General features: G+C 49.1%; 1 protein-coding gene across 3 annotated transcripts; it reads right to left on the bottom strand.

Annotated features, from left to right (window-relative positions):
- Window positions 1-804: 804 nt before the first annotated feature.
- LOC133352858 (rootletin-like) lies at window positions 805-23,681 on the bottom strand. 3 transcript variants are annotated; one of them, XM_061568822.1, is made up of 20 exons: window positions 23,426-23,681; window positions 21,376-21,447; window positions 20,489-20,613; window positions 19,960-20,006; window positions 19,675-19,754; window positions 17,155-17,358; window positions 16,633-16,853; window positions 15,713-15,855; window positions 12,523-12,676; window positions 11,426-11,521; window positions 11,174-11,310; window positions 10,480-10,663; window positions 9,866-9,928; window positions 9,181-9,342; window positions 8,453-8,566; window positions 7,385-7,530; window positions 5,532-5,691; window positions 4,870-5,019; window positions 3,820-3,954; window positions 805-2,327 (listed from the first exon to the last, which is right to left on the bottom strand). In XM_061568822.1, the coding sequence occupies exons 2-20, from the start codon at window positions 21,434-21,436 to the stop codon at window positions 2,130-2,132; spliced, it is 2,580 nt and encodes an 859-aa protein (XP_061424806.1). In that variant the 5' UTR covers window positions 21,437-21,447; window positions 23,426-23,681; the 3' UTR covers window positions 805-2,129. The 3 variants fall into 3 exon arrangements, with proteins under 3 accessions (XP_061424806.1, XP_061424807.1, XP_061424808.1); XM_061568823.1 differs by having other exon boundaries at window positions 23,551-23,677; XM_061568824.1 differs by lacking the exons at window positions 805-2,327; window positions 3,820-3,954; window positions 4,870-5,019 and adding an exon at window positions 7,634-7,722 and having other exon boundaries at window positions 5,551-5,691.
- Window positions 23,682-24,537: the final 856 nt, after the last annotated feature.

Here is a 24,537-nt window from a genome sequence, read left to right on the forward strand (position 1 = left end):
TCCTGGTATGTTCTGTCGCAGGCTGCACGCAGTGGCAGAATTCAGGCGCCCACCGTTTAAAAAGCCTCATAAGACTTCGAAAAAAAATAAAGTCTGACACTATTGCAGATATCACTTCTTGTTGTTTTTTTTCATGCCATTGGACAAACGTATGGATGTGGTCGGAACCATTGATCCAACGTCGGCATGTGGTCGGAACCATTGATCCAACGTTGGCATGTTATCGGAACCATTGATCCAAAGTTGGCATGTCATCGGAATTGGCCCAACGTTGGCATGTTATCGAAATCATTGGCCCAACGTTGGCATGTCATCGGAACCATTGGCAGGTTCCATGTTTACTCGATAAGAATCTAACAATCCATACCTGTGGATTGATGAATGCATTCTTTCCGTCTTACATTTACCTTCATTACCATTACGACCACACCTACGCTTGTTTACGCAGGGAAAGCGCCGAGTCTCAACTCTTTTCAGAATCTTGCCAAGTTTCCGCAGTCGGGGGGTGATTTTGCTACTTGTCCTATACTGTACTCTAATCCAAATATAATCATTTGCAGGTACATTTATTATTTTGTTTCACCATTGGGATGTTCTGTCGGAGGGCAGCAGTTATGCGGTCATTTTTTTTTACCAAATGTAGCCAGAGCCACACATTGTTTTATTTTTAAATGTCATCAGCAGTGTTCCACTATAATAATTATCGCTTAGCTGTCACTAGTAGACACGACACTGGCTTCGAAAATGTTACTTACAAATTGTGTCCAGATTCTGCAAATGCGTAAGAGTTGCTGGTGTTTGTCATTTCGCCTTGTCTCTTTATTAGCAGCATGATTACCCGGACGACACTGTACCCCTTTAAAAACTAGTTTGCTCTGATATACTGTAACCCCATTGATAATCAATTTACAATTACAACAATACTACGTTTCACCGCGTTCAATAATACCGCTATAATCACTGACAATGATTTATGAATGCATGTTTGCTAGGTACTGCCGTGGCTTTTGTCTTATACGCTGTTTCATCAGTAAACACATTTTCAAAAAAATCTATACATTTGTATCATATCATACACGATATATCACTTGTAATATCATACATTACATAGTATCATTCGTCTATCATCATCATTTTAATATATTAATACGACTCACACAGTTATTAACAATCCGTGGTTATATTCTATACGACGGGATGGCTAATGTATGAACAAACTGCATTGATTGGGACAAACAATGTGAGGAGACCTGGGACGATTGTGACGGATCAACTAAAATAATCATCAACTACGTTCTGTCTTCAAAGTTAAACAAATTACTTTGCTGATACTAGCTTCTCTGGCCTACATATGGTGCTGTGAAGGACCATGCCCCGAAACGTCGCCTATTATATTATAATAGGCACCACGGTGGCGAGATGTTAACTACCTCGTCTGATATACAGGATGTTGTGGGTTCGTTCCCGACCTTGACGCCTGCTGTATATTTGGAGTTTGCGTGTCTCTCTCTCTCTCTCATCATCATCACGGTGGCTAGATGTTAACTCCCTCGCCTGGTGTACAGGAGATCGTGGGTTCCATCCCGACCCTGACACCTGCTCTATATTTGGAGTTTGCGTGTTCTTTCTCCCCGTGAATTTTTCTCCGGGTCCTCCTGTGTATTTGGAATTTGCATGCTCTCCCCGTGTTCACGTGGCTTTTTCTCCAGGGCCTCCGATTTTCCCCCTCCACATTTCGACACATGTATTGAGAGTATTTGGCTGCTGTATATTTCCACATTATACGCCACTTCGCTGGGCGATCATTTGTAGTGAGGTAGCTTCTGAAAAAGAGCAGCTCATTGGGCCTTAACGGGTAAAACAAAAATACGTTTAGCAGTTACATACCTTTCAAACGATATTGTTTATCCCGTATTCTTGTACAGGGAAATTAGGTTTTCAATTCCATACGGCATACAGCCGTTTCAATACGGGGGGAAATCACATTTTTGCCTATTTGTTTGTGTGTCTCCCTTGTGATGGGACTTTGTCGGATGCACGTTGAGAGTTATAAGGGCACGGGGTGACCAATAAGATCTGAATTGGTCTGTAATAAGGTAGGCACTGATAAGGAGTTGACAGGTATGGAGTTATGTTATAAATGCAGTTGAGCTGTCAGCGTGAGTGGTGTCACGTGTCCCGAGTGGCGTCGAGGACTCTGCGTTGCCGCCCTCTGCTGGCGACGTTTCGTGTTCAGCCGTGATGAAAACACGTTCCACCGACTCCTGGCTCTCATCAGGAGCTCTCAAGAACTCGACGACTCTCTTCAGAGCCTCCTCTACATCCCCCTGCAAAGAAACAACAGTGAACAGAACCTCCTCTACCGACACCGCTTCACACTCCACACTTGACGGCGCAAACGGGGTTTGGGCAGGACGTGTCGCGGCTAGGATGGACAATGGCTGATGGTCAAGAATAGCGATGGAGCGGCAGCCGGGATATGGGATCCGTCCGAGAGGAGATGGAGTTATAGAATCAGCTGGTTATGCAGGCGGATTATTGCTTTGCCGGATCGTAATGGTGGCAGCATAGGGAGGCCTTCATCCAGCAGTGGCTTGACCATGGCTGATGACAATGATGACGATGGTATAGTACACAGCAGAGCTTTCCAAACTACACTCCAACAGACATTGAGTCAAGAAATCTAAGAGAGAGGTTCGCAGTTCTTCCCTTAAGAAACAAACGAAAAAAGTTTAATATGAGTCCATCGTATTGATTTCAGCACTAAAAGGCATCGATCTTGCCTCTTCTGAAGCCACATAGAATAACAGCCCATGACCAAAATGGTCCAGAACGATGCTGAGAGATCCAGTGGCCAAGGTGATGGTGACAGATGAGGAATACCAGAGTATACTCCAACACGAGGACGACGCGAAAAAAAAAACTCCACACATTCGTCAATAACATTGCTTACAAAAGAAAGGATATATAATTGTCTAGTTTTCACGCACGATCTAGCCATACGCCAGAGGAGTAAGAGCCGGCATGAGTCGAATATCGTCAGACCTGGGAGGCTTTGCAGACTTGGGCCTGGATAGTTGGTGGATAGGCAGCTACCGTGGATCAAATAGGATATCGTAGACTGCTGCAGGGGCTACATCGTGGATAGCAGAAGGCAGCAAAATACATTATTCTGTGTTCCCCATTCTTGTACTCGACTGTGGTGGGGTAAAGTGTGGGTACTCCTACCTCTTTAAAGAGGTCTGGCCAGTGTGGAAGACTCGTCAAGAATACTCTCTACAGGGGCCTCTCCAGTGCTCCCTCTCGTGGACGCCTTTCCGCCAGAATCAGATAATGTATTTGTACTGGAGGAAGCTGATGTGCTATAAAGCTATTTTTTCACAGATGTCCGGTTGTCGCAGGTCAGAACGTTGCAACACAAAATAATACGAAACACAATAGGAGTGCAAAGTATAGGAAAGTCAAACAAATCACTTAAAAATATATACAAATAAAACTAACAATTTTTTTTATCTTACCAGGTAAAGGCCACTGAGCTTTTGGCTTCTCTTTCAGAAGCGACCTGGCCATCACAGACGATAGCTCAACGAAGTGGCTTATCATCATGTGGACAATTTACAGCAGTAAGCAATTGCAGGGCTGCACCTTCACCTCTCACTACATTCCCGCATTTATACTCCCCAACTTCACCGACCGGCTCTGACCAGCGGTGAAACAATGCCCACGGCCCCGCACGGCGCAGCGAGGCTCTCATCCAGCAGTGGATTGGCACACAGGGGGCTGTGGCACGTGCTAGGCGGTCGGCTTGCGGTCTCCTACCTGAATCTCCACCACCTGCTGTGCATCGTTCCAGGACTGGGCCTGGAGCTCGTCGAGGCTGGCCTGACCACACAGGCCTCTGTGGCGGAGGTAGCGCATCAGCAACGCCTGCATGCGGGCCTGCAGTAGCTGGAGCTGTAATTGGGATTGAGAGGAGAGAGACGTCGTGAAAGCACAACCTTTTCAATATTTTCGCTGCTGTTGTCCCTGCGCCAAATTAGTTTTGTGCAGATTATGCTGTCGGCGTCATCACACAAGACAAATAATTAATTTGGTACTAATATAATAATAATTAAAGTAGCCCCACAAAATAGACACGACACATCTGAGATCCCTTTAAGTGACCTCTGGTCCTAACAGTAGAAGGCAGCACTTCCCTGCCTACCATGTCACTGACAGTTATGTTCACGGAATGACAGTACAAACAACATTTTTAATTCTCAGAGCTAGATATTCAGACAAGATTATTGAGCTGTCACGATCATGTCATGAGATCAAGTATCCATTTGGATCTCTCGCAGAGCAGTTTAGTCCTTCATGTTATTAATGGCCCACGAAAGTGGCTTTGGAAGAGCCGCATCTGAGATCCCATTCAGTTGACCTCTGGTCCACGCAATAGAGGGCACCACTTTTCCACCTGCCATATCACTGACGGTAATGTTCGAGCAAATCAGTAAACCGATATATATGTATTAATTCCCAACAGCTGGAATTTAGCAAAATAAGCACAAAACCAAATAAAATGTGATAGTTTTTTTTTACGTGCAGCCATCGGTGACTGCGCTGAAACCATCAACTCACTTCACTTGAATCCACAGTTTAATATCACAGGCGGCTGAAACCTGGATTCAACTTCTGAGCCACCCGGCCGGTTCAGTGGCGGCGTTTTCCAAACACAGCCTTGCCTTTAAAACGGACGTCCTCCCTTTTGTGTAGCACCAATGGTCAATGTCCTGGCGCAGGATGGACTCAGCGTTCCCCGCAACGGTGGCATTGCCTCTCCCGTCACCGCTGCCACGCGGGACGGTCACGATGGGGGAGGGGCTTCACCTGCTCGTGGTCTTGGACGGCGGACTCCAGCCTCAGTCGCTGTTCACAGAGGGCGGCGGTTCGAGCTTTTGTCTCCAAGTGCTTCTCTTGCAATTCCCGATATTGCCAGGCCAGCGTCGAGTTACTCCGCAATTCTGCCTCCAGTGCAGCCTGCGAAACGCAACCAGATTCGTGAAAAAAATCGCCACCTCCCCCCCCCTCCACCGTTAACGGCAGCAATGCGAGGCGCGTGGAAATTGACCGCGCTCTTGGCCGTATCGAATGAGCCTGCCCGTTTACAACGTACGTGGTGCTAAATGCGTTTAGGTGGCTCCATCAACCGCTTCGATAGCGGCGACTGGTCACTGCTGCGCACACCTCTTCCATAATCGCGAAATTAAAGATGACCCCCCTCCCCCACCACACAGTGCGGTGACTGCGGCCACCCGACCCAAACAATGGGCCACGTCGTGAACCGCAACCGCATCGTTCTACGCCCACTCTCCTGTGGACTGGACAGCATGGGTCGCGCTACTCCCGAAGCTATTATTGCAAACTTTAACCTGGGCGTATAATTTACACGTACTTTCCATGCACTGGAAGAATAACACTATCGTTGAAGACTGTAAACAAAAATCAAAACATCGCTGACTAAGATAACGCCGGAGCCCACTGCCCGTCACCTCGGCTTCGCAGAGGACGCGGGCGCGCGACGTTACGAGCGCGTCGTGCGAGGTCCGCGAGCCGCGACTCCGCGTGACGCACACGCTCAGCTCGTCCCGCAGGGCCGCTAGCACGGCGCGCCTGTCCTCGCAGCGGCCGCGCAGCTCCCCGGTCTCGCTCCTGACACGCCGCGGGGGGCGGCGGGGGGGGTGGGAAGGGGTGGGGGGCGAGAGGTAAACGAGGCAATCGGCGACGGTCGCTCGCCGATGCTCCCCGGAACGGAGAGAGAGAGATCGCTCGCGGCGCCGCCGACGGCGAGCCGGAGCCAGCGAGACGAAGCCACCGTACGAAGTGGCGCGTGCACGTTGGGGGATCAAATGCGTTCAAGCGTCAGGGTTATTTTGTTTCGCAAGGGGAGGGCTGAAGATACCAGAAGGAAACTCTGGGCAATGTCACCGTGGCCCTTTGGAGAAAAAAAAATCTAACAGGCAACTCTTTGGCCAATGGCTCCTTCTTCAGACCATGAAGGGCCATTAAGAAGGGAGGGCCATTTGCCTGTAATGTCACCTGCTGTTATTTTTTTTGCTGTTATGGCCGCAGTATTTTTGGCGAACGTGTTTGAAGTTTATGTTTTTGTTCCTTAATTGTGCTTTGTGCACCGCTGCCAACTCAGCAGCATCACCAAATAAACATTTGCATTGTTTCTGAAGATACCAGGATGAGTCTCAAATTTTGCAAGAGTGACTTGTGTCACCAACAGTGGCCACATTGAAAATATTGCAAACAGAATTCCCCGCAGCGCAAATCGGCTCGGGCAGATTATCTCAAGGTTGAATGCACGACCGAAGATAAAGTCATGACTGATAGATAACGGTGACAAATACAGGTAACGGTGGTAATGCTGCCCCTGCGGCCTCAATATCACAGGCGGTGTCGACGAGTGATCGACTTAAAAGCTTAGCATTTGAGTGGTAGGATGAGGTGGCCATGCTTGTTCGTTCAGAGGTCACAGCGCTGAGCCGGCACGGCCGAGAACCTGGGTTCGAACCCAAGTGTGTCAGCCACCTGTGATTAAACCGGATTCTCAAGCGCAGCGAGTTTATGGTCTTAGTTCGGTCACAAGTGACTGCACAACAACAAACCCTCATCACGTTGTTAAATTTGACTCCGCGTTTAATGTGGTCCTATTCGAGCTCTGTCATGCGACAAACATTGCTCTCCATGGCAGGGCAGGTGGGAAAGTGCCGCCTCATACTGCGTGGATCAGACGTCAGTTGAAGGAATCTCAGACGGAGCTCGGTGACATCCGTTTCTACGGGCAGCCGCTTTTGTGTCGAGAGCATAACTGGGATAAAATTGGGGAAAATGAAAGCAGGCAGCCGCAGTCACTTAGCAGTCGGGGATTGATGTCACACTGGGTCTGTCCGAGTTGGTGAGCCGGGATATAGTTCTGTACCCAGCGTCCCTCTCACTATGGCTGGGGCTACAAGTCACTGTACCCGATGCACCGGTCCACTGTGACACAACGCCGATAGCACAATTCGGATACAATTTAAGAGGGGAGAAATACCAAAGAAGAAAATGTTTCAGGGATGGAACAACACTTGCTAATGAGCTACAAGCAGTGATGACGCATCGAGTCTCAAGCTCCCCATATACAACTTATCAAACCGTACATGAGAATCAATATTTTCTCATTCACACGTGTTATATGTGATGGGTCGGTGTGGCCCTTGCAGCCTCCAGTGGCCGCTATATTTTCCACACTATCAACAGATAAACAAGATAAAAATGTGTCGAAGACAAAGAGCGCGAGCGATGAGGGAAAAAATGTATGTTGTAACGGCGGAACGACGGAACGGTGCAACGTAACTGTAAGTGGTTCAGGGCCTCCTCCGTGTTCGTGCGGAGTTTGTCGAAGACGAGCAGCGAAGGGCGCAAGCGGGCGAGCTCCTCGCGCAGCCCGAGCGCTGTCTCCTGCATGCCCTGCGCTCGTGTGACCGCCTCGTCCCGCCGCACCTATGGCGCACCGCGCACAGTGCACGTGTGTGATTACATTTTCGTGAAATCAAGAATGAACCGTCCAAGTTGCGATTTTTTCCGGGTTGGACCGCGAGCTGACCGTTTCTCCTCTCGGTCTTGCGCCTCGCGCTGCCGCCGCTGCCCTCCGCAACTCCTGAAGATGCCCCACGCGGTGGCGCGTGGCAAAGGCTTCCGGGGAAGAAGCGATCACAACGCGCAGTCCATCCCAGAAAACCGAATGTGGATTACAAGGGGCTGAGAATAATGCGAGTTAAATTGACAATTAGAACACGTTCCACGAAAATTTTACAAAAATATTAAACAGTTCCCGCGAGATTCCAACTACAGTCACTTTTAATTCACACGAGTAGTCTAGGGGCATAGACGGGAAGGAAATAAAAAGGAATAAAAGGGAAATCCCAATGGCACTCAAGCAACAGAGTCACAATCTCCAAACTAATCAATCCATCAACCGCTCATCGACCGTCACCACCATTCCCTTTAGTCTCACCAAACCGTCTCTCGAAAAGTTCACGAACGCACGCCACACCGTCTGACACCGATAGAGTTGAGGACCGAGGCCAGGAAGCGACGATGTTTTTTTACGCAAGGAGCGGCGGAACGGGTTGCCCACAGAGCACCCGGTGGGAGCCGATTCACTCGGAACTCTTCTTCAAGAGACGCCTCGATCATATCCTGGAATCGATTCGCTACTCACAGCGGTGGGCCGAATGGACCTCTCCATTCGATTGTAACCTTATGTCCTTAAAAGCGGACGATATTTTTACGTGGAGCGGAAAAACCTTTCATGAAGGAGCAAGCCTTACTTTCGTTTCCGCATCCTATTTGTACGACGTCATTTCAAAGACCGGCGGGGAAGACGATGTGCAAGCGAAGGGTGGTTCCCTTGCTGCCTCACCTTTGCGGCTCGCAGTGCGACCTCAATCCCCGCCGTCTGCTCCTTGAGCTCCCGTTCCATGGTCGCCTGCTTGAGGGACACATCCCCGAGCTGCTGCTGGAGTGACTCCAGCATCTGCCGTCAGAGCAAAGGAGACTTTCGCGACGGCATCCTCGGTGGCTGAGCGTAGTTCCCATAGAGCTTCCGCTGGACTTCAGTGGACAGTTATCGACGATACGCGCGACATCGTTTCCACGGTGCCTGTCATGAAGGTCGTGGTTAAAAGGTAGTATGGGGCGAGTTCAGGTGTCAAGTTTATTATATTGAGGCCGGGTCAGAATTCAAAAAGAGACCAGGATGGTTTCATTTTGTAAGAGCGACGGACCTGGGTCACCGGAATGACGAAAGCGATCACATAAAAAACGAAGAGTAACAGTGAAGCAAATAGAAATCAGCACGAAAACGACCGTGTTGCGGATGACATCTAAACATGCGTACAACCAAAAATAATTTCCTGGAACGAAAGATGGCTCGGAAAATCTACATTTAAAAAGCATTTGTGGTAAAAATTCAACTGAAGTTAAAGACACATTTAAATGTATTCGGGGCTATGATTGCACACGTATGGGCAGGGAGACGACCTTGCAGCAGCAGACAGGCAGCACTAACTAGGCATGCAACGACACAAGCATCTCGCGGCGCTCGCTGTCCGTGCTGCCCTGCGTCTGGTATCTCGCGGCCATCCCTACCTGCTGGCTGTGCGCGTGCTGCTGGCGCTCACTGTCCGTGCTGCCCTCCATCTGCAGGCGGCGCTCGGCCGCGTGGGCGGCGCGGGCCTGCGCAGCGCGGCACTCCCCCTTCACCTCGGCGCGACTCCGCTTCAGCTCCGCTCGCCCCCTGTCCAACGCTGCCTGAAACGCGCGGACACGCACGGACGGGGGCAGCTCGCTCGCGCTCCGGCGCGAGAACAGCACGGTCGCGTCGATGCGTTCAGATCGGCTGAAGCCTCCCATAAATCACGTGGCTTCTGTGTGGCCAACCACACTCTGAATCCCTCTCCTCCGCCACCCTGTGAAAACGGACGCCGCTTCGTGTAGCAGCGTCCGAGGCCCTTGCGTAGCTTCTTCTTCCCCTATCCTTTTCTTTCCCCCCTCTTCCCTTTCCCATTTATTTTCCTTCACTTACCCATTCTCAGAACACTGGAGACAATTGTAAGGTTTAGCTTCTACGTTCAGGGCAGTGGCGGATCCAAGAAGGGGGGGGGGGAAGGGGGCATTTGTTCCCCCCCACCCTGCCCCCTTGAGACACTGAATATTAGTATGTCAGTGATATTTACCAGACAAAATAAATATCTGTTGATTACAATGTTTAGATGGGCCCTGTTTAAATGCTTTGCATTTCGCGAGTTGGGGGAGATCTGTGTTGTATCCCAACCTCAGCTCTCTCCTTGCCCTTCACTTCTCGCGCCAGGTCTCTCTTCATTGTCTCCACCGTATTCTGCAACACAAACATAGGACAAGGTCCACTTTGACGTCGTGCGCAGGGAAAAGCGACGTTTAACAGAGATGTGATCATGAATTATGTCGGAGGTGATTCTGGGAAATGAGTAACAGTGGACAGCCGTCCATTCAGATGTTCCATTGTCCATTCAGATGTTCCATTGTCTTGAAGGTAAACAAATAGTTTTTGGTGATCATTAAATATATATCGAGAACTCATTTCTTAAGAGCTGCTCTTTGTATTCAGTTTGTTGTCCATCCGCCGCACCTCCAATTAGCACGGTCGGCTACATACGGTTCGAAAGACGTTCAACATACATACACACGTACGTGCATGCAACACATCCTGCAGCATTAACCAGGACGGTTGCCGGGCTCAAACAAACGAAGCTACGCAACGAGCGGCAAACGCCCTGCCGCTCCGCCACGTCTCAACAAAGTGCGTGGCTTGTTGGCCGTGACATTATCTAACCAGCAGTTATAATGAACGGCGACGGGCGGTCCGCGTCGCTGAGGCACGTGGACAGATCCACGTCCGGGCTTCCTCACCTTCAGGTTGGCCTCCTTCATCCGCGCGACCCTCTCAGCCTGCTGGAGGGCGGCCTCGACGCGCGACCTCTTGGCCTGCACGGAGGCAAGCGTGACCGGCAGCTGCTCCTGCTGCGCGGCCATTTTGGCCACGTCGCCAAGGAAACGCTGCGTCTCTGTCAGCGCCGAGTCCGTCGCCAGCTCACTGTGGTGGACATTCGCCCGTCATTCAACGTATCGACAATGTCAAGCGACGTCCTCCCTCGTGACTACTTTATGTATGCCATTGGATCTCACAGTGGAACTCGCTAATCGGTATATATTACAAGCGTAGCAAGGTGACTATTTTCTTTCAGTTGCTTTTTCTTTCTTACAGTTGTTATTGACGTCGTGCAATGGCGTGAAGCATCTACCCAGAATGCTGTTCAGAGCAGTGCAACCCTTGTGCATTGCTTCTCATAGTTTAGATGGAGTGCCCTTGCCAATAACATCTGCTAATCAAGCACTATTTGTGTAACGATCCCCGACTCTGATGACGAGACCCAGAATATCCCAAATAAGGTCCAGAGATTGCTGGCTTGCTTGCCTGGACAAATACTGCTCGGACGATTTTGGTCCGGAATGTCAAAAACGCCGATAGACTTGAAATGTATTTTGAATTGAATTACATGCAAATACACGGTGAGGCTTTAACCACAGTGAAACGGTGCTGTACCTTTTGGTGGCCTGGCCTCTCAAGTTCTTAAGTTCCAAAGCGGAAGCCTTGTTCTCTTGATGCAGGTGATGCAGCTTCTTGGTGTCCACCTGCTCTTTGTTCTCAAGTGCTTTGATTTGTATCTCCAGGTGAAGTCTCTAGCAGAACATCGCCACGTGGTATTAATTCTGCCGCGAGACCTTTTCAGCGATGCGATCTGTACAATCGAAGCGGTTTCCGCGTGCGAAAGTGGCCACGATCCGCCAGTCTTACCAGGTTCTGTTTTTGTTCTTGCAGGACGCTGCAGTCTTGACTAAGTTTGTTGTGCTCGCGTTCCTGCTTCCTGAGTATATTCTCAAGCTTCTTCACCTGTGTGCATAACCACGTGCAGATGATGAACAAATAAAAGTTGAACGTATCCACTGAATGCACTTCTACAAGTTTGAAACAACCACCGACTTTTTTTTTCGTTAAACGAGGAAGAAAAAATCCTTTCCAACAAGCGTTTGTTCTCGGAAGCATTTCATTTTTTTTGGAGAACATTCACAGGCTAACGACATCAAACCAAACTGTAACGTAGTCGTATACCGAAGTATATCGTCGTCGTTTTTACGCTTGCTTACCCGGGGAAAGTCTCGAGACTCTTTTTTAGGAGGGTCCTGTCAAGTCTTCGGAGCAGGGTGTGACGTTGCTTTAGTATAATCCCAACTGAGTAACTTTCATATCATTTCTCAGCATTGGAATGTTTGGCCAATACCATTGTTTAGTTGTTTTTTTTCATCTATGGGAAGGAAGCTGGAGAACCCAGAAGGAAACCCATGCAGAACAGGAGGAAAACGGAAAGATGCCTGAGTCAGGAATCTAGCCCATGCCCTTCTTGCTGTGTGGTAGGATCAGTCTCTTAGAACCAAACGCTGAATTCTCGGGTTAAGCTTTGGGGTTCCCAACATCAGCCACCCTTAGACAACGGCTAGGCTTTTGCATTTCCTGCAATTTTGTTGGCCGTGTGTCGTCACAGTGAGGGGGATAGTGGCCGTGCAGCGATTAGCGTGCTGCGTGATGAACCCGCCAACTCGAGTTTTGATTCCGTGGTGAAACATGGATAATAAGCCATCGAACAAAGGCGGTCACCGCATCGCGCGCTTTCGGATGCGCTTCTGCGGCCCGTCTGGAACGCTCTTCCTTCCGATATTAGGAAACCACTGGAGCTATGCACTTTTAAATCTAGATTGAAAACTCATTTCTTTAAAACTGCTTTTTGCGTTTAGGTCGGTGTTCTTCCCCGGCACCTCCTATAAGCACGATCGGCCTACGTACCGTGCGAAAGAAGTTTAACAAATATATATACATGGCTTGTAGATCGAGAATACCTCCATCTGCTGCTCTGCCTCTTCCGCGTTCAGCTCCTTACATTGCTCCTGCATGGCCTTGTGAATCTTCTCAATCTCCTCAATTTTTATCTTCGATTCGGCAATTTTCCGATCGTACGCGGTGAACAGACTCCGCGCCTGCGAAACCTCCGTCCTGTCGACCCACACAAAGTAGGCACGAGGTGAGGGCATAAAATGTGGTGGCGTGTGAACAAGGGTCCATGTAAGAGATGTGGAGACATTACGGTATTATCCCTCGTCAGAACGAACAACCATGCTTATACCCCCCCCCCCCACGTCCTCCCCCCCCATTATTAATGAACATGTTTCTAGATTTGAAGCTTTCGTGACTGCAAGGATTCATATTCTTAGGTTTTTTCGGTAAAGTCACGTAGGTAAAACATCAAAATTAATAAAAAATAAATAAAATAAAACAAAAATCACGACGTTTCGGAGGCAACACAAGTCTCCGTCATCAGGTGGGACCGTCACAGCCGGATTAGCTGCATCAAGTGAGGCAATGATTCAAGATGTAATCCCTTAAAAAGCAATTTGAGGGGAAGGAGAGGGGGGGGAGCTAATCAGAATGTGGTAGCCAATGAATGGAACGTATCGGGAGGGAGGGGGGGCGGGGCTCAAAGACGGCACGGAGTGCCACGTACAACGCATCGGGAGGGGGAGGTGGGGCGGGGCCAAAAGGATGCACGACGGCGTGGGCGCTGTTGCTGTTGCACAACGCCAACGCATTGGACAGAGAGGGGGAGGGGAGGCCTGATACACATGATAGAAAAGAACGAAAATGCCCATGTTTATACCAATGCTGGCTGAACAATGAAGAGAGTACTGTTAAACACTGGGGATGTTAACACTCGGTAAAGTAAAGTAAGATAGTGCCTGTCAGATAAGATGGTCCAAAAAAGTGTAATTAAGTCTTTTTTGCGTGGTTTATAACATCTTTCAACCGTGATGATGGGTACAAACAGTGGCGGCTCCTGTAAAATCTCTCAGGGGGGGCAAATGTCTGGATGATTGATAAGGATAAGGTCCACCCATGCAATGGATAAATTAACAGCTTAAGCATGTAAAAGCAACTTCACTTCTTTAATATTAATGAAAAATAAAGTGACTCTTACAATACAGCTTGTTTGTTTCTATACTCACTATTAAAACAAACCACTCAAGTTTATTTTATTAAAGATTCTACTAGGTGGCCACAAATTATATTGTTGGATGAAACGTGCTTACGTATGATGACGTAAGCACGTATGATGACGTAAGCACGTTAGGGCGAGCCCTCCCGGAAGCCATAGAGAATGCATTGCAGCGCCCCCGTTCGAAAAAAAACATCTTTGAATGTAAGTCTATGGGGCCACTCGGGGCGATTCTCAGCTGGAGGGAAATCGCCCAAAAAGAGGCGGTACTCCACAGAACGTGACATGACGCTGATTGGACTATATCCAGAGGCACAGTGACGGCTAGCGTGACTCTGTGGTTGAATGACATTGGTGGTGCGTCGCCCAATCGCCCTAATGAAGAAACCGCCCCTGGGTACAGACTTAGTAATCATTGGAAAGATGTTATCAACCACGCAAAAAAGACTTAATTACACTTTTTTGGACCATCTTATCTGACAGGCACTATCTTACTTTACTTTACCGAGTGTTAACATCCCCAGTGTTTAACAGTACTCTCTTCATTGTTCAGCCAGCATTGGTATAAACATGGGCATTTTCGTTCTTTTCTATCATGTGTATCAGGCCTCCCCTCCCCCTCTCTGTCCAATGCGTTGGCGTTGTGCAACAGCAACAGCGCCCACGCCGTCGTGCATCCTTTTGGCCCCGCCCCCCCCCCTCCCCCTCCCGATGCGTTGTACGTTGGCACTCCGTGCCGTCTTTGAGCCCCGCCCCCCCTCCTTCCCGATACGTTCCATTCATTGGCTACCACATTCTGATTAGCTCCCCCCCCCCCTCTCTTCCCCCTCAACTTGCTTTTTAAGGGATTACATCTTGAATCATTGCCTCACTTGATGCAGCTAATCCGGCTGTGACGGTCCCACCTGATGACGGAGACTTGTGTTGCCTCCGAAACGTCGTGATTTTTGTTTTATTTTATTTATTTTTATTAATTTTGATGTTTTACCTACGTGACTTTACCGAAAAAACCTAAGAAAAATGAACATGTTCTCTTGTGTTGACTTACGGCTCCATACAGCGATAACATTACTCCTGTGCAATGTGTTTATTTTTGCATCTGGCTAGGAGACGAGTGCAAATATGCATTTGCATACGTTCGGTGCATTGCTGCCAAACACACAATCCTCGTTCGTTTTGTTTACAGTCAATACTGTACACGTGTACTGCTGTGTAAATGCATACATGTTTGCACGTGACTAGGAGACCTGCGCAGATACAAATAAAAAAGATATAGGCGGCGATGCGTTCATCTCTTCGCGTGCTTCTTCAAAGACCCAGCTCACTGTGCCATTAAACCTGGGTCTAGTGAGACACCCCTGATAAGGGTAGTCAACTTTCCGCCGGTTCCACACGTGGTTCCATTATAACGGGGTACCACCCGTGTAGAAAAGAGACATTTCTTAAGTGGCCAGAAATTCGGTCCCTCATTGTTTACTGGAACATTTCTCAACAACAACAATGCTCAAAGGCGGTGGGAAGCAGTGGCACAGTGATTAGCGCACTGCAACACAAGCCAAGCGACTCGAGTTCGATTCTCGGCTGCTGCTACCGGTGGTGAGTGATATCCGAACTGGTTTTGGTTTCCCACTCCTTCACCACCCCGGCACCTGACCACCAGGGAGCGGAAAGGCCTTCATCTGGCAGTGGATTAACAGAGGATTACACTGCTACGTGACACGAATGCTCACAGCAGCACCATAAAACCGACTTTTTCGTCTCATCCTCACTGCGTTCAACCACCACACAACACTTCTCTCGCTGCTCGAGTTTGGAATTGCCTCCTCCCATCATCGTCCCTTTTCCCCAAGCACTTACAGCAATAACCACACCTGATTCCACAAACACATTACATTGAAATCTGTTACAACTTTGACAATAGTTATAGTTTGCCGGAGCCGTAACACCTTGGGGATTTTGGGCCCGGGCTTGGCACGGGCCCAAAGAAAAAATAATGAACGAGCGCCCAGCTGCGTGATGCGTTTTTTTTCAATCTTAACTGTAGCTCTCTCAACGCTTGCTGCAGAGCGCCGGTCTCCTCGCTCATGCAGCGTCGCTGGCGATCGGCGTCCTGACACACGGCGTGGTGCCGCGCCTCCGTCTTTTGGAGCTGGGCCAGCACGGAGCTCAGCACCGCGGAGGCCTGCGTCTCGATCGTGGAGAGAACCGGTGGTTAAAACGACGCCAAAGCGAGCACCTCAATGCGCTCCTGCCAATACAATATTGCATTGAAGAAGTAAAGTGGACAGCGATATTTATTTTGGCTGCCACGCTCGCGAGATGTGAACTACCTCGCCTGGTATACAGGAGGTCGTGGGCTCGATCCCGACCTTGACGGGATCGTTTGCATGTTTATCTCCCTGTGGTCACATGGATTTTTCTCCGGGTCCTCTGGTTTTCCCCTCCACATTTATAAACATGTGTTTAAGAGTATTTGGCTGCTATAAATTTACACGTGATAAGCCACTTCGTTGAGCTATCATTTGTGGCCTGGTGGTTTCTGAAAATGAGCTATATAGCTCAGTGGACCTTATCTGGTAAAATAGAAATAGTTTATAGGTTTTTTTCCACTGGCACACCGCCTGAGCCGAGCCAGTGCAGGGGGGCACTCACGGCCAGGGTGATTTTCTACCGGCTATTTGCCGTGCCGAGCCACAACCAAACCATAATGTGCTGCCTCACAAGACACCTGAATCTAACTTGGGCCAGGCAGGGCTGGGGGCGTGGCTAGTAATGCGTGCGATGCCAGTCCGTACACTGTGAGGACACAGCATCACCGAGTCCCCGACACGCGAATCGACGCCAGTGGCACAGCTCGGTTCAGTTTCTGCAGTGGAAAAACAACTTGGCGCCTCCCAAGCCCGAAGCCGCTTGGGTTAATCCGGCCCCCCGTTTCGTGACGCACGACAGAAGATGTCACCTGCGCCTGCGAATGGTGAACGTCTCCCACGGCCGCGGCCTCTGCACGCATCTTGCCCTCGACGAGCGGACACTGCCTCCGCACGGCCTCCAGCTCGTCGCGGAAGCGGCCGCCGCGATCGGCGGCACGAGCGACCGCGTCGCGCCACGTCCGCGCCTCTCGTTCCGCCTGCTGGAGCCGAGGGAGCAGCTCGCACAGCTCGGGGGCGCTCCGGTCGTGCTCTGCGCGAGACGCGGAACCGTTAGTCGCTCGTGCACCGCTCGTGCACTGCGCGGAGCGCAACCGTTCGCATCTCACGCGCTCCCTGTGGCTGAGCGCGCCAGCTGGTGGCTGTGTGCGTGCCTGTAAACTCGCGCTGTGTGGAGGCAGTGAGGTTTGGTGGATCACGCAATTTTTGTGACACTCCCTCCCTACTTGTGGGTGTCGGGGTCGTCATGAACATCTGTGAAAAAGAGCTTTATAGCTCATCAGATTCCTCCAGTATAAATATTCTGATTCTGATGTCCGCCCCAGCGACGTCACCTTTCTGCACATCAGCCGGAGCGCCACGTAGGCTCGCGAGCACCAGCTGCTCGACGGAGAGGCCCAGCCGGCGGCAGCGCCTGCTCTGCTGCTCCAGCGAGCGCTCCAGCCGGCGCAGCTCGCACTCCATGGAGCTCAGCAGCGCGGCCGCCTCGTCCAGACGCAGGCGAGCGTGGCCGCAGGGCTCCGTGCCGGCTCCGTCGCCTTCACTCAACACGGCCGGGAGACCAAACACGCGCCACGCGTTCAAGTCTTCGACTCCACCGCCACCCATTCTCTCGACACCTCTCCAGGACTCGCATGGGAGCATCAACGCCGCGTAGCTAACGGTTCACCATTTCACCCGTTAGTTATTACGTTTGTGACGCGCACACGTTGAACCCAAAAAGGGCATTCGGAGGCGCGGGAGAATTCATAAAATAAAAGACAGAGAGAAGTCTTAACGATAGAACGATGAAAGGTCAATGCCAATGTGCGGCACGGTGACAGAGGAGGAAGTGAATTCCAGACGACCACCGCCACGACAGAGAAGCGACATTCACCTCGTCCGGAGGCTGATGGAAGGTTGCTTCACCGATGCCATTATTGTGTTAAACAACTCTCTTTTTTAGCTGTAAATGCCACTTAACTGCTGCCAGACTAATGCATACGGTGCTATTGGTTACGCAATGGCAGTGACGTGTTTGCAATCAAATGATTGTTAAACAGTGGTTACAAAATTAAGATAAGGCAGCATTGTTAATTGAAAAATAATTACTATAATGCTAAACTCCAGCTTAAATATGAATGGGTTATTATTCAAGAAGAGCGGGAGATCGTGGAGCCTTAACAGTCGTGGAGCCTATTAGTCTTGGCTTTTTGTTATGTGTTTTTATAGAACTTATTTAAGATGTGTTAATACAATTGATTCAGGAAATGGGTTTTTTTCAGGTAGACAATTTTTTTTACTTCATCATAATAGATAATAATAATAATTTGGATTGTTGTTGGGTTTTAATGCGAGAAGCATCTCTCGAAGCTGTATGTCAACAACAATTTGTTAAATAATGCGGATGAAAGATTGCATTACCTTAGATTAATTATATCAACAGGAACCAAGCACACATAATCGGTAAATATAAAATGACATTGAGTGAAAATGTATAAATTATATTAAATCAAAAAACACTATCGTATAGGATACCATCATAGGAAGCGTAGCTACAAACGAGTCCAGGATACATTTCTGGCGAAAGGCGGTTAACGCAGTGCGCTATGAACCCACCGAACCCGAGTTTGAATCCCGCACGTGGCTAACGTCCGTGGTGGCGAGGGATATCCCAACCGGTCCTGGGTACCTTCCCTCCCACCTTCACTAACCCGCACTGATCGGCGCGGTGAAGTACGATCAAACAACCCCCCACCGACACGACACGGTGAAGCTTTCGTCTAGCAGTGGATTAACAAAGGGCTGTACATTATTTTTGCATGGTATAAACGCCGCAGGAATCAGTAAATCGATAGCGTCTCCCTGGCGAAAGCAACTAGAGAACTCATGTCAATATTGCCTGAACTACAAAGCGTTTCTCATTTTTTACGAAAACACCGGTGGCCAATAAACCCGCTGTCGATACAGACATAGCCGCTCAATGTAGCAACAGCACGGGGCTATTGAAGAAAACATTCCACGTCTAAAAAAACAAGTGTTGACAAAACCCATCACTTATCAGGTTCGAATGGACATTTCCTTCCCCAGGTAATAATAATAATAACAGAGTAACGATGCCAATTAGCAAAGGGTCACTTGAAGTGTCAAGGACATATTCCCTTTAAGCGAGCAGCCATCCGTTCAAGTGCCTCACAAGAGATTACCACTGTAACGCACTCTACGCGGTGCTCCCGCTAAGCACGTGATGAGTAAAACACGCGTGCAGCATTCACTTGGGCAAGAAGCCTCGAGCGTTTCGTAAAGACAGCGGGGTGAGACTATCACTACCCCTTTCTAAGTGCGCGTCTGTGCCAAGACAGCAAGGGGGCCAGCATGGCACAGGTGGTTTTCCACTGGCTATTTGCCGAGTCGGAGAGGTGGGGGGAGGGAGCACATATGCAAATGGTCTTGGAACAGCCTGTTTCTTTCAGAATTGCAGAAAACTATCTGTAGGTAAAACAATAATGTTGTACTCTAAAGTAATAATTAAACATGCCCGCAGTGATATTTGCACTTCTGTTTATTGGTTTCAATGCATAAAAGCACCCGTATGTGTGTTGATAAAGCAGAAACTCTATTGTTTAGCAACCTTTGAATTGTCGTTTTTTCTGCACCTCGGCTGTAAATTCTATGAAAAAATCACCCTACCAAAATCACGTCTCTCATTGCGTCTCTTTATCTCATATATCTCTCTCTCCGTCTGTCTTCTACCACTGCATTTACCTCTCCCCGTCTCTCTCTCTCGTTTAGTTCAATTGTAGCATGTGATTTTAACTGTAGTTCAGCTGGCAAGCAAAAGCCCTTGGCAATCGTGAGTGCTGCAACGAACATACCTTTTGCGTACATCTCTTTGCCTTCTACACGAAGGTCCATTTGGTCCAAAACATTGTGTTGTTCACCTTCACGATTACGTCTGAAACATAAATATGAGAATATAGAAACCCTCTTCGTTCAGATGCACATGTGTTTCTATTTTTTGTGACATCTTAATTTATACGTACGAAGCATCACTAGTTTATTGTCCTTCCCCCGCACCTCCGATTAACATCACCGCGTAATGTATGCGTATGGGTTTTTATGATGTAAAGGCAAATCTATAGACGAAAGTAATTATATACCTGGGCATAATTGGACATCGAGAGTCGGATGAGATGTTTTTGGAGGTCTGTGAAGCACATACGTGAAAAAGACACATTCAGCATGAGGGCTGTTATGTTTATTGTGTAAAACTGTCACAATCTTCTCACATTTGTGGCGAGTAATACTGACCTGGTACCTAGGCCAGACCCCCTTCACCAACCCACACTGACCAGCATGGTGAAGTATGATAGAAACCCCCATAACTGACAAGGCATAGGAAATCCTTCAGCAGTAGATTGGCAAACAGCTGTGAACTATTATCATAATTATTATTTCTCATTCAACTGGCCGATGGTCAAGAATAATAATGGAGTAGCGACGAAGGAATGGGACGCTGGAGGAGATGCAGTGATGAAATCGGTTCATGCGCACGTTTTAGTTGGATTATTACATCGGTAGATCGCGAGAGGTGGTGGCAGCTTTTGGGAGGCTTTCATCCAGCATTGGATTGACCATGGCCTATGATGCTGATTGTGAAGGGCACCTGCTGAGACCACCCATCTGTACCTTGATCTGCAGATGCTGGATGAGTTGCAGCACTTTCTTGGCGAGAGGAGATGGCTCAGGCTCGGGTAGAGCCTCCTGCACAGCTTCTGGCTGTGGGTCGGTGTGCAGGCCCCTCTCTGGCTCGCCTGCACACGCGTATGCGCAACGGGGACCACCGCATGAGAAGGGGAAGCAGGAGCAGCATTAGAGCTGAGGCGATTAATCTATTAAGTAGGCTCATCGACTAAAAATTGTAAACGACTTATTTTGCCCCAAATCAGTTTGCCTCCAGAAGGAGGGAAACCCCCTACAAGCCACCCCCAGCGTGACATCCCGTATGATGCCAATAACGTTACCAAGCCCCGCCTATCATCTCCCATCCAGCGGCACACATGGGAAATTAGATATTTATTTTTTCTCCCCATAGAATTAAGATTCTACTGCTCGACTTTTTGTGGTTGTAAAGGTGCGAAAAACGCGGAGTGAAGAGTCGAATATGCCGAACGGCATGCGACACAACGCAAAAACACATAGGAGATTTATGCAACACAACTGCAAAATACATACTCTGTAGAGGCACTGGTAGATTGGAGTACGCATGTGACTGGCAGCCACGGATGTAGCGAGAGGTTTACAGGATGTGTTGTCCTGGGGCGTGATAATATGTTTCTTGGTTCGCCGACCCACAGACTGTCTTGAAATTAAGCGCTGATTTCGATAGAGTTTTGCCATCACATTCAGTGATCACATCTCTAGATGCATAGCCCTTATCTTGTCGAGGGCCAACAGTCTTGATCGGCGCTCTCTGCTTTTACGATAAAAGGGCAGCCACGAGTCAAGTGAACGCAGCGTCCCACATACATCATCGTACGGAGTTAATCACACAGAGTGGTGCACCCTGGCCAAACCTGCGGTCTGCTGGTGCCCAGCCCATCTTGCGGTGAGGGCTGAGTGCTCCGTATCTGGCATCACCGCAGAATCTGTGGGGAGGAAAAGCGCACAACAATAACAACATCAGAGTATAGTGATGGCATCTGTCACAAGATGTAACAACGCCTGTGACTAAGTCATCCGAAATGTGCCAGATATAATCAAATATCTCGCACAAAGGTACGGTATTATTTTATGTTCATAAAGTGTCCAAATTCAGCCGCATCTCGAGACTGTATATTATTTAGTATGACAGTATTATTACACTTGTTTACCCTGAAAATTCCTGGCTTGAGGCTCAACTCTTATAGGAGGGGTTCTGTTTCGTTTTCGCAGCAGGGGGCGATGTTGCTACGTTCACTGCAATCCCCATAGAGTCGTTTGCGGGGTTATTTTTCAGCATTGCCCAATGACGGTTAATTACAGTATTTGGCGATACTGTACTGCAATTGGCAGTCATGCACGAGCACAAATAGCAACACATTCGTCAATAACATTGCCTGAAGAAGAAAACATAGAATAGGCGACGTTTCGGGCATTGGTCCTTCACAGCACAGAGAGTTCGCTCTACATTGCCCAAAAAAACATCGCTTATTAACTTTTTCAAGGCGGCGTTATTGCCAAATGTGTTGAGTTTCTCCGCTACATTGTACGTGAGCTTTCATTCACTGAACATTAATGTTTAATCCATGCTTTTGTGCAGAAGGCTTAGTTTTGTATATACCGTACAACCTGGCTCCTGTATTTTAAATAAGTATATATTTTTTTAAATTAAAACAGGTGCATCATGGAAAGAAAGGAGGCAAATCCTGCACAATACAGGACTTGTTATTTATTTGTGAAGGTACAAATTCACCTGCAGATGAGTGGGCCCTGAACGAGGCAGGGAGTTGGCAGCACGGATGGCATTGATGGTGAAGTTAAGGGTGGAGGTGAGATGGAGTTGAGGGTGGAGTTGAGATACAGTTGAGATGGAGTTGAGGGTGGAGTTGAGGGTTGAGATGGGGTTGAAGGTGGAATTGAGATAGAGATGAGGATGGAGTTATAGGGTTGAGATGGAGTTGAGGGTGGAGTTGAGATGGAGTTGAGATGGAGTTGAAGGTGGAGTTGATGGTGGTGTTGATGGTGGTGTTGAAGGAACAAGGAAGGCAGCAGAGGAGAAGGGGCCTCTCTTACGGAGTGAAGACCGACCTGACGTTTTGATAGGGCAAACACACATCGCTCAAGAATAAGATAGGGGCCGTCCATAAATGACGTCACGCGATTTTGGACGCTTTTTGAACCCCCCTAAAATATGACGTCACAAATCTCTGCCCCCCCAAAAAAAATAAAACATGCTTCAAATCGCTTTAAACTATTGTCATTGTACTGCGTATTTAATGTGGCGCTGCACTCTGATGTTGGAGAAAACATTTATTAAAAAGTCTATTTAATTACGTGTTGTCTATTTATCTATTTATTTAAAGTTGCGCATTTTGGTGTGACGTCACATATCATCACAAATGTCCGACCCCCCCCCCCCCCTAGGTGCGTGACGTCATTTATGGACGGCCCCTAATCCTTCGAATACGTTCGCTTGCGGCGGCTGTAACTTTACAACGCATCAAATACCCGTCTTGTAAAATAATAAATCCCTTCGTCCCACACCGCACCTCCGAGGTTGAGCACGGCTGTCTACGTAGGGTGCGAAAGAAGTTCAACGTGCGTGCGTACAGTACGAGTACCTGATGGGGGTGGTGGTGGGGTGGTGGTGGGGGGGTGGTGGGGGTGGTGTTGGTGGTGGGGTGTGGGTGGTGGTGGGGGGGTGGTGGTGGGGGGTGGTGGTGTTGGGGGGTGGTGTTGGGGGGGTGGTGGTGGTGGTGGTGGGGGGGGTGGTGGGGGGGTGGTGTTGGGGGGTGGTGTTGGGGGGTGGTGGTGGGGGTGTTGGGGGGGGTGGTGGTGGGGGGGTGGTGTTGGGGGGTGGGGGGATGGTGGTGGGGGGGTGGTGGGGGGTGGTGTTGGGGGGGGGGGCTGTCAACTGCACGTCACCAAGTCGTCGGCTCCCGCGAAAATCGTCGCGTTTTGTCGTCACGGCGTCGTCGACTCGACGGCGTCGCTGAGGTAAAAGCGCCTCCTCGCTAAAGTCGGTCGCCGTGAAGTCTGCCGGCGATCACCTCGCCCCCAAGTAGTCCAAGTAGTCGAGGACGAGGAACAGTCGACACAGCGGCGTCCACACGACTTCTCGGCCCCCCACGATCACCACGATCACCACATTGCCGCCCTCGCCACTTAAGCAGGGCGCGTTGCTAGGGGGCCGTTGCTAGGGGGGCGGGGACTCGGAGCCTCTGGCGCGCATCGCTCCTCCCCAAAGGGGGAGGTGCCCCTCCTACGGACCAATCAGCACGGCGCTCATAGCTCCTCCCCCTCCTCGCGTGAGCCAATGGGGCTCCGGCGAGCAGTCGCAAACATAGCAAAATACACAAACAAATTCAAGTTCATTTATTTGGTATAGCCCTAAGCCCTGTGAGCCATTGGGCTCTTGAATCGGGTGCAACCGCAACAAACAATAAACATGAACAAGAAAACATCTTAAAGTGACTATGTGCAAACAGAAAATCCAAGAAAAAACAACAAAATATTGCAGAAAAAACACCGTACACCAACGCTGTGTGCAAAAATCCCAGTGGGATGCAAGTCAAACAACAACAACAACAGCAAGACAACTTAGATTAAGGCCATCAGTCTTACTCCGTACTACAACAAACAAACATGGCCAAACCGAAAAACTTTTCGAAATCACCAAAATAAATTCAGCAGAGTCACAAGTTGGCGTGCTAACGCCGGGGAGGTGGTGGTTGTGGTAGTGTGGGTGGGTGTGGAGGGCAACGTTGTTTGGTTCTAATGTGGTTGTGACAACTTTGGGCTACTTTAACCGGGACCAATGATGTGGTGATGCTGTTGCTTCTGCTGCTGCTTGGGCAGTGGTGCACAGGCACTAATACTGTGACGACAAAAAGTCAACACGTTTGTTCACAATACCGGTCTTATAGGGAAATATATACAGATAATATGCAACGGACCTTGGATGTGTTGATATTGTTCTTGCAAGGCCACTTGTTTGACGAACGTGTTGGGATGCGTAAAATAAATGTATTTATCCG

Source organism: Lethenteron reissneri, chromosome 42 (assembly GCF_015708825.2).
Source record: "Lethenteron reissneri isolate LAM-NWPU_2019-01 chromosome 42, ASM1570882v1, whole genome shotgun sequence".
Taxonomy (NCBI): Eukaryota; Metazoa; Chordata; class Hyperoartia; order Petromyzontiformes; family Petromyzontidae; genus Lethenteron; species Lethenteron reissneri.

Coding starts and splice junctions, on each gene's coding strand:
- LOC133352858 (XM_061568822.1), bottom strand. CDS start 21,436: ATGCCAGATACGGAGCACTCAGCCCTCACCGCAAGATGGGCTGGGCAC. Junction 15,856..16,632: donor TTCACCATTCGCAGGCGCAG/GTGACATCTTCT, acceptor ATCGAGACGCAG/GCCTCCGCGGTGCTGAGCTC. Junction 5,692..7,384: donor GAGGCCCTGAACCACTTACA/GTTACGTTGCAC, acceptor GCGGCGTGTCAG/GAGCGAGACCGGGGAGCTGC.